Source organism: Bos grunniens, chromosome 1, assembly GCF_055505025.1.
Source record: "Bos grunniens cultivar Pamir isolate PY7600 chromosome 1, Bosgru_T2T1.0, whole genome shotgun sequence".
In the NCBI taxonomy this organism is placed as follows: Eukaryota; Metazoa; Chordata; class Mammalia; order Artiodactyla; family Bovidae; genus Bos; species Bos grunniens.
This window is the reverse complement of record NC_141165.1, coordinates 114,992,247-115,002,671: the sequence shown is the minus strand read 5'-3', so window position 1 is coordinate 115,002,671 and position 10,425 is coordinate 114,992,247. Positions and strand designations below refer to the sequence as shown.

Sequence of the window (10,425 nt, the reverse complement as noted above, 5' to 3'; positions counted from 1 at the left end):
ATATTTGTGGTCCCATCAGAATCTTGTCATTTCATACATCACATTAACATCTCCTTACTTTGGGAGAAGGACAAAGGTAAATGAAAAGGGAATCAGAGTAGGAATTTAAACTCCTTTCTCTAGAGTTACTACTCCAAACATATTAAACAGGAAAAGCAGGTTGCAAAACTGCATAATTTTCTTATCTGCAAACATGCAGATGTATGTGTATTTGTATAATACATGATACAAAAATTTTAAAGATTTATACTAAAATATTAAGAAATCTGTATGCAGGTCAGGAAGTAACAGTTAGAACTGGACATGGAACAACAGACTGGTTCCAAATAGGAAAAAGAGTATGTCAAGGCTGTATATTGTCACCCTGCTTATTTAACTTATATGCAGAGAACATCATGAGAAACGCTGGGCTAGAAGAAACACAAGCTGGAATCAAGATTGCTGGGAGAAATATCAATAACCTCAGCTATGCAGACGACACCACCCTTATGGCAGAAAGTGAAGAGGAACTAAAAAGCCTCTTGATGAAAGTGAAAGAGGAGAGTGAAAAAGTTGGCTTAAAGCTCAACATTCAGAAAATGAAGATCATGGCATCCGGTCCCATCACTTCATGGGAAATAGATGGGGAAACAGTGGAAACAGTGTCAGACTTTATTTTTGGGGGCTCCCAAATCACTGCAGATGGTGACTGCAGCCATGAAATTAAAAGACGTTTAGTCCTTGGAAGGAAAGTTATGTCCAACCTAGGTAGCATATTCAAAAGCAGAGACATTACTTTGCCAACAAAGGTCCGTCTAGTCAAGGCTATGGTTTTTCCAGTGGTCATGTATGGATGTGAGAGTTGGACTGTGAAGAAGGCTGAGCGCCGAAGAATTGATGCTTTTGAACTGTGGTGTTGGAGAAGACTCTTGAGAGTCCCTTGGACTGCAAGGAGATCCAACCAGTCCATTCTGAAGGAGATCAGCCCTGGGATTTCTTTGGAGGGAATGATGCTGAAGCTGAAACTCCAGTACTTTGGCCACCTCATGTGAAGAGTTGACTCATTGGAAAAGACTCTGATGCTGGGAGGGATTGGGGGCAGGAGGAGAAGGGGATGACAAAGGATGAGATGGCTGGATGGCATCACTGCCTCAATGGATGTGAATCTGAGTGAACTCCGGGAGATGGTGATGGACAGGGAGGCCTGGCGTGCTGCGATTCATGGCGTCACAAAGAGTCGGACACGGACTGAGCGACTGAACTAAACTGATTAGTCGTATATATTTTTGTGCTGTAGTGTGCTTAGTCGCTCAGGTCGTGTCTGACTCTTCGCGACCCCATGGCCTGTAGCCCGCCAGGCTCCTCTGTCCATGGGGATTCTCCAGGCAAGAATACTGTAGTGGGTTGCTCTGCTCTCCTCCAGGGGATTTTCTCAACCCAGGGATGGAACCCAGGTCTCCTGCATTGCAGGCAGATTCTTTACTGTCTGAGCCACCAGGGAAGCCAGTATATATTTATAGATGATTATAAAATATTTTATTTTCCTATGTTTATCAACATTTTCAAATATTTCTGCAATGGACAGCTGTATTTGTGAAATAAAATAATTTCAGAGTGAGTGAATGAAAGATACTGATAACGAGTCTGTCATTGACCAAACTCTATTCAGTTTACTTTGAGTTCTTTTTCAACCAGGCTTGATTTTTGAACTTTCATGTTCATCCCTGAATTGTCCAGTTTTAGCAAGAATCCTGCTAAGTCAGTTGGACCAGTACCGCCCCTACCCTTGATATCTGATCATCCTTGATACATAGTTAGGTTCCTTATCCTCCACCATCCCCCAGGTGAAGTCTGATCACTCTAATCTGCCTTCAGCAATACTGTGAAATAGCTTCAGCCAAAATTCCCCTTATTCCTGATGTTTCCTCTTGGTAATTTTTCACCCACTGCCTCCCTCCCCACTCCTTGGCTGTAAGTACTCACTTGCTTATGCTATATTCAGAGATGAGCTCAACATTTCTCCCCTATTGCATGATCCCATTGAAGTGGTCCCTGTATCTATTAAAATGTGCTGTTTCTTAGTTACTAAGTCATGTCCAACTCTTTGCAACCCTATGGACTGTAGCCTGTCAGGCCTCTCTGTCCATGGGATCCCCCAGGCAAGAATACTGGAGTGGGTTGCCATTTCCTTCTCTAGTGCATCTTCCCAACCCAAGGATTGAACCTATGTCTCCTGCATTGGCAGGCGGATTTTTACTTCTGAGCCGCCCAGCCACCCACATATCAACTAAAATATTCTACCCTTGAATAAGGTCTTCCTTATCAGCTTCAGCAAGTGTCATTAAATTATTTTTTCTTCATAGCATCCAGATTGGAGAAGAAGAAATAAATATATTTTAAACAGATGGTTTTTCTTTACTTCTTTGCCTTTCACTAGCAAAATTCTAAGAAAGCAGAATATGGATTAGTGAGTCTATCAAACAATATGCCTTTTTCCCTCCTATGTTGCCAGCCACATTTGAGTTTTTTTAACCTTTTAGATATAAAACCAAGATGTCACAAGTAAGTAAATTAAGGTTTATTATATAATATATAAATGTTCATGGATAATTCTCTCTGTTAATGCACAAAAAGAAAATCTGAACTTGTTACCACTTTGTTTAAACTCCTTTAATAGTCACTGTTTAAGTTGGGGGTGAAGAACAAAGTCCCTCACCTTCCCTCCAAGGCCACATGTTACCTACATGTACCGGCCTCTCTGACCCCACGTGGCTCCTCCTCGCTTCTCTTTTTGTAAACCACATTTGCCATGTTGTGATTGTCCAATTATCTAGGCTCTTTGATAACCTGACAGTCCCTCCAATGATGAAGGCACTGTGGACGGCACCTGTCTACAAGCAATAATCACCTTGCTGCAGATGAATATCCCTAGGCCCCACACAAACCTACTGAAACAAAATCTGCATTTTAACCAGATTTCCAGGAGATTCACAGGCAATAAAGTTTGAAAAGTACTGTCTAGGTCTCCTCCCACTGTGGTCTTTTGTTTTGTTTTTCTTTTGCTTCTCCTCTGAACATTGCTTTGTAAGATTTCTCATCAAATTCCAGCTTAAAGCTAGAGGTTAGGTGTGATTCTGGAATGTGAGCTACAGTTAACACGAGGAGGACAACTTGGGGTTTGCCCCTTAATGGAATCTAGAACTTCAGAATCATTAAAATCATATCTGATTAGCTCAGACAACAGGATACTAAGCAGAGCATCAAAATTTATAGATAAATGGAAATTTTCATAAACGTATCAGAAGCGTTACCTGTGGTGGAAGGTAATGGCATAAAGTATGATTTTTATTGTTAAAACTAGAGCTATCTACAATGATTGACGTTTGTAATTGTAAGGCCTACAATGCTCCATGGGACAACTGTATTTCTCATACATGTCCATGTCCACCATACACAGTAAATGCTTTGTCCTAAAGGAAATCCTTGGGTGGTATCAGGGGAATTTTAGTCCTTCATTCCTCCTTCTTCTGGCAAAAACATACACCTGTATAATTGGTTGACCGTTCTGACCAGAGAAATTAATATCAACCATAATTTCTTGAGCTTGGGAAGTGAAGTATTCAAAATGAATCAGTGTGCAAAGAATTGCTGTCTGTGTTATTGTCATTTCTGTGCTGTTGTAGATTTTTCTACTCTAGAAAGCCAAAGTATTGAAAGGATATCTACAATTTCTCGTAATTTATGGGTAAGAGAGCAATGATTTGTATAATAATAGCTATTCTTTGTATAAAAATACTGTTTAATTTATAATCATTTCAGATTGGGTTCAAAAGATGTCCAAGTAGCCAGGTAGAGAGGAAAAAAATTAGTGAATTAATTGTGTATTTTTGTGACTAAAAGTTAGATATGTAAAATAGCTCTTAGAATTGTTCCTTTTAAATTAAATGTTTTATTATTTTTTAACTATAAAGATTTTATAAGGTAAATTTTGGTGAGCCAGAAAGTTAAATAATTTAAAATTAGGTTTAATGTTTCAGGTCATATGTTTCTTATATAAGAAATCATTTTAATGATTCCGACAAAAAGAATCACTCTGATTAATTAAATGCTGATTAAAACTTTTAAGGTAAATCACTTAAACATTAATTCCTCTATTCCTTCACCTACTTATAAGAATAATTTTAATATATATAGTATAGAAATATATATGTATTCAAATACAAATGAAAAATATATATCATATATGTATGTTATAAAATATACATAAATATATGTAAAATGTTTTTACATATGAAAACATATGTAAAACATGTCTTCATATGAAAAATATAAGTAAATCATATATAAGTATGTTATAAAATACATAGACAAAATTTCCCCATTGTGTTTTCTAGTATTTATGAATTAATAAGTACTTGTGGGATGATTCAATGGTAAAAAATCTGCCTGCAATGCAGGAGACACGGGTTCAGTCCCTGGGTTGCAAAGATCCCCTGGAGTAGAAAATGGCAACCTGCTCCAGTATTCTAGCATGGAGAATTCCATGGACAGAGGAGCCTGGCGGGCTGCAGTCCATGGGGTTGCAGAGTTGGACATGACTGTGAGGCTGAGCAAGCATGCAAAGTACCCCCACACATATTAAATTTGATAATTCTCAATTACTTATTGATTAGGATTGAACGAGGAAGGAAATTTTGTATACAAATCTACTTAACTGAAATTATTGGTGATCATTATATTGCCTGTATTCAAGATCCAGTTTTTTGGCTGTTTTTGATTCCCTCTCAAAACTAAATACCCCACAACTGATAGAGAGTAAAGTGCTCTCAAGTTAAATAAACAGGATTTCTAGATAAGGTCAGTTCTAATCACCCTAATAACAAAGAGAAAGCAATTTTCAATATGGAATTTTCTGACAGTACCAATATATTTATGATCAATACAAAATTTGTAAAATAAAATACAAAATTTGTAAAATAAAATTTAAAATTGAAGTCTCTTTTTCATACACAAAGTCTATAGGAAAATAAACTTTGAATAAAAATAGGTTTTCAGGACAGATAGCCTCAGGGCACACCAGTTAAAACACTCACTCCTGAGTCTCTGAACCTTTCTCTTTACAACTTCCCCTCGCTATCCGAAAGTTGAACATTCCTATGAAACCTTTTAAAAGCTGAAATGGCATAAACAGAAGAAGCTATTACCTTAGGACCTAAGATGGACAAAATAAATCAAGATAAAGTACAGATGTTCACAAACACAGTTCAGAGCTATGATGACTTGATGATAAACAGATAAATATAGTTCCCTGAGGAAGGAGCTTGGTGGCATCACTGGCTGCTGGGGGTATGTGTTGTCTCTATAATTGCTTGCTGCAAAAGAAATGCTGAGCACTGCTTTTGCCTTTTTATTGGTAATAGCAAAATTCCTCTTCAGATCTCACTCGGTTATTAATATGGTTCTTTCACACAAGAGAAGTGGCAGTAAAGCAAACTTTTGAATAGAGAGGCATACCTGTATTTCCTCTTTGGTCTTTCTTGGATACTGCCTCTCTCAGATACTTCCTTGTCAGCTCTTTGGGTTGTCTTTCCTATACTTATCCATCTATGTCTCTGATATTTTCCATCTATTACCACCTCTCTGCTGTTTTCCTTTCATCAATATATACTGCCTTCCCACTTTTCCTGTTTCTTTTCTCCTCTCAATTCCTTCCTTTCCCATTTTTGGAAAACTTTCATTAAAATGTTCTAGAGAAAAAAGAAAACCCTGTAAGTGTCTAGAAGTACAGAAAAGCCAATGGTTCTCTACCTTTCTTGGGGTACTCCGTACCCTTCCCAGAGAAGGCAATGGCACCCCACTCCAGTACTCTTGCCTGGAAAATCCCATGGACGGAGGAGCCTGGTAGGCTGCAGTCCATGGGGTCATGAAGAGTCGGACACAACTGAGCGACTTCACTTTCACTTTTCACCTTCATGCATTGGAAAAGGAAATGGCAACCCACTCCAGTGTTCTTGCCTGGAGAATCCCGGGGACATGGGAGCCTGGTGGGCTGCCGTCTATGGGGTCGCACAGAGTCGGACACGACTGAAGCGGCTTAGCAGTAGCAGTCTGTCCTTCATGTAGTTCTCTTTGAGTATCTTTTCTCTCTTTAAGTTCACAACACTCAGCTTTCCAGTTTCCATCCTGCTTTTCGGCTTAGAACTCTTTTCTGGTCTCTCCCTAGTCTTTCTCTGTTGTGAACTAGGACTCTTGGTTACCACAGGAAGTGAGTTAATTGAATGGAAACGGCTCCAGCATAGCAATGCAAGAGAGAATGGAGAAATTGGGTGAAAAAACAATCTGGAACAGAAGGAAGGAAGCAAAGGAGCCAATCGACAGCCAAAATCATGTCCCAACACCAGCTCAATGAGACCTGCTGTCACGACTGTTGAATTTGGAATGCCAGCTGACACAATGCCACGGCCATGGATGCAGGATGCATTTGCTGGAGTCTTGATATTGCTCTTTGCAACCAATATTCTCTTTTGTTCCTGTACCTTTTCTCTTTTATTTCCATATTCTAAATGGAAGTTTTGTGGATTTGGTTTGCCAAATCTAGATCAAGTTCCCTCACTCTGTGTGCAACAGGAATGGAAAAGTCAGATTCTAGCTCTGTTGGCTTCTATTTTAAAATTAAAATTAAGTTTTACACATAGTTGGTTTACAATGTTGTGTTAGTTTCTGCTGTACAGCAAAGTGAATCAGTTATACATATACATAGGCATATACCTAGTCTTTTTAAATTCTTTTCCCATATAGGTCATTATGGCCATCATCTTTTGTCTTCTTGAATGGGTGATACCTCTACCAGCCACCAAGACTATGTGGCAGAAAAATAGATCAGATGTTGGCTATCAAATATATGCTGTGTATCCACTGTGCAACCTCTTTAATATAACTTCCTCAAGTTTCTTTCCATGTCCTTCTTTATGCACACTCTTCAATTGATAGGTTATTAATAAATATACTTTCAGCTACTCCCCAAACTCCTAAGACATTACTTATATTAAGGTATAGTAAGAAAGTTATGACCAACCTAGATAGCATATTAAAAAGCAGAGACATTACTTTGCCAACAAAGGTCCGTCTAGTCAAGGCTATGGTTTTTCCAGTGGTCATGTAGGGATGTGAGAGTTGGACTGTGAAGAAAGCTGAGCACCAAAGAATTGATGCTTTTGAACTGTGGTGCTGGATAAGACTCATGAGAGTCCCTTGGACTGCAAGGAGATCCAACCAGTCCATTCTAAAGGAGATCAGTCCTGGGTGTTCTTTGGAAGGACTGATGCTAAAGCTGAAACTCCAATACTTTGGCCACCTCATGCGAAGAGTTGACTCATTGGAAAAGACTCTGATGCTGGGAGGGGTTGGAGGCAGGAGGAGAAGGGGATGACAGAGGATGAGATGGCTGGATGGCATCACTGACTCGATGGACGTGGGTCTGAGTGAACTCCGGGAGTTGGTGATGGACAGGGAGGCCTGGCGTGCTGTGATTCATGGGGTCGCAATGAGTTGGACATGATTGAGCGACTGAACTGAACTTAACTGAGGCTCATATTACTAAGTACATCTCCTCTTAATGTTCAGAGGATGCTCGCTCCACAAACTGGCCTCTGCAGCTGAGATCTTGATTTCAATTTTTGATGATTATCTAGTCATCAGGACCTAGTGTCTGCACTTTGAATTCTTTTGCATCTATCTCTTTGTCTCTCTCATAACTACCAAAGTTATATTGCCAATGGACTAGGCACTATACATGCATTTGAATCACTTGTGCAGCATTTTTAAAAGTACAGATTGTTAGAACTCCATCTTGATCCACTGAATTAATTTCTACAGTAATATCTCACAATATATATCCTGCATAAAAAGCTCCACAAACAATTCTGGTGGATAATCTGGTTAGAAATCCCCTGGACAATAGCAACTTTTTCCTGAAGAGTATCCCTGACCCCAGCTTCTCCTCCATGACATCTATTTTCTGCACTAATGAAAAACTAAATTAAAATACTCTCCAGTGTCTTTCCCTGTCTTGAAAACTTTCACTACATACATATTACCTGAGGCAAAGAGTTCAAGATCCTTCACATGGTATTCAATTTATTTTATAATCCTGCTTCTTTTAAACATCTGTTCCCTTGACTGATAATCCATATCCCAGACTCAGAATTTCCCTACCACAGTCTATCAAGTCCCCACAAATTTAGCAAATAGTTAGAATGTCTCTTTTATGTAAATGTATTAATTTCCGCACATTATTTGAACTGAAATTATTGTACTGACTGGCATCTCTTCAGATCCCCCAAATAGTTTACTATAGTAATATTTTATGAAAGTAAAAGGACATTCTGGTAGACGTATGATTTATTTTGACTCCACTTTCCAAGCTTTCATTTCATGAAACCGTAGTGAATGTTCTTTCTACATTTTTTGCATTTTATTTCAGGAGACTTCCAGTGAAGATATGGAAAAGGAAAATATAACATTGCTGACAGAGTTTGTTCTCACAGGACTAAAGTATCAACCACAGTGGCAAATCCCCTTGTTCCTGGTATTCTTGGTGATGTACCTCATCACCACTGTGGGGAACCTTGGCCTTATTGCTCTCATCTGGAATGACTCTCAGCTTCACATCCCCATGTACTTATTCCTTGGGAGTTTGGCACTTGTGGATACTTCCATATCATCCACAGTGACTCCCAAGATGCTGGTCAACTTCTTCATCAAAAGCAAGACAATATCTCTCTCTGAATGCATGGTACAATTTTTTTCCTTTACAGTCAGTGCAACCACAGAATGCTTTCTCTTGGCAAGTATGGCATATGATCGCTATGTGGCCATATGCAATCCTTTACTTTATCCAGTGATTATGACGAATAGACTATGCATGCGACTGTTGGTCTCATCATTTGTAGGTGGTGTTCTTCATGCCTTTATTCATATAGGATTTTTATTTAGATTAACCTTCTGCAGTTACAACACAATACATAACTTTTACTGTGATATTATGCCACTGTTCAAAATTTCTTGTACTGACCCTTTTATTAATATTCTTATGGTTTTTATTTTCTCTGGTTCAATACAGGTGTTCACCATTCTGATTGTGCTTATTTCTTATACACTAGTTCTCTTAACAATTTTAAAAAAGAAGTCTGTTCAAGGTATAAGGAAGGCCTTCTCCACCTGTGGAGCCCACCTCCTGTCTGTCTCTTTATACTATGGGCCTCTTCTCTCCATGTATATTCGTCCTGGATCCACACAATCAGATGATCATGATATGATGGACTCTCTCTTTTACACTGTCATAATCCCTTTGTTAAATCCAATTATCTATAGCCTGAGAAATAAGAAAGTCATAGACTCATTGACGAAAATTTTAAAGAGGAATATTTAGGTCTCATAATATCTGTTCTCTTTCCATTAAAACAGTCATAAAACTGCAGATCAGATTTTGTTATGTGTCGACTAGTGTCCAATTTTTTGTAGTTATAACTGTCATTATTTTAATGACCTAAAATGTTAGTTTATAATAAATTCCTTAAAATGTCTATAGTTTTTTCAAAAACACAAAGGAATTTTAATTAGGTGTTCATATAATACTAAAATAACTAAAGCAGAAAACACATGAAAACATTTTACATGCTTGTATATTCTTCAATATAATTTTATAAGTGAATTTATTAAGTATAGTTTAAGCACTAAACTAGTGCTGTACCATTGAAAATTACTTGAGCATGATGTCTTTGATACAATATAGCTGTATGAAAGTGAAAGTGAAAGTCAGTTGTTCAGTTGTGTCTGACTCTTTGCAACCCCAAGGAATGCAGCCTGTCAGCCTCCCCTGTCCATGGAATTCTCCAGGCAAGAACATTGGAGTGGGTAGCCATTCCCTTCTTCCCTTCTCAAGGGGATCTTCCCAACCCAGAGATCGAACCCAGTTTCCCACATTGCAGGTGGATTCTTTACCGTCTGAGCCAGCAGGGAAGCCCAATATATACAATATAGTTGTATAGCCTGGAGACACATATCACATTTAACTCCACAGCAGAGGTGGGCTTGTGTTTGAGTGAACAGAGGCAAATCCCAGGAGTTCTGCTAGCCATCAAAAAGTCTTTTACTCCACTTTATTTGAAATATGTTGAATCTCACTTCTTGTGGGGACCAATTCACCAATTTCATCAATTCCAACCTAATCAGGAACACCCTCACAGAAACACCCCCAAATAATGTTTAAGTAGATATCTGGACAGCCCATGGATTAGTTGACACATAAAATTAACAACTACAAGTTCACTTGCTGTCAGCTTAGTGGCCATACACATATCTTAAAATTATAATCTATTTCTAAATAATGATAATAACAAGGAATAATTCCACCTAACATGATACAACTCTGCTGTGTACAACCAA

General features: G+C 38.4%; 1 protein-coding gene across 1 annotated transcript; it reads left to right on the top strand.

The window, feature by feature from the left end:
- Positions 1-8,458: 8,458 nt before the first annotated feature.
- On the top strand, positions 8,459-9,409 carry LOC147380137 (olfactory receptor 5H2-like). Its single transcript, XM_086414401.1, has one exon. It carries the CDS (start codon positions 8,480-8,482, stop codon positions 9,407-9,409), a length of 930 nt encoding a protein of 309 aa, XP_086270527.1. The 5' UTR covers positions 8,459-8,479.
- The last annotated feature ends 1,016 nt before the right edge of the window (positions 9,410-10,425 follow it).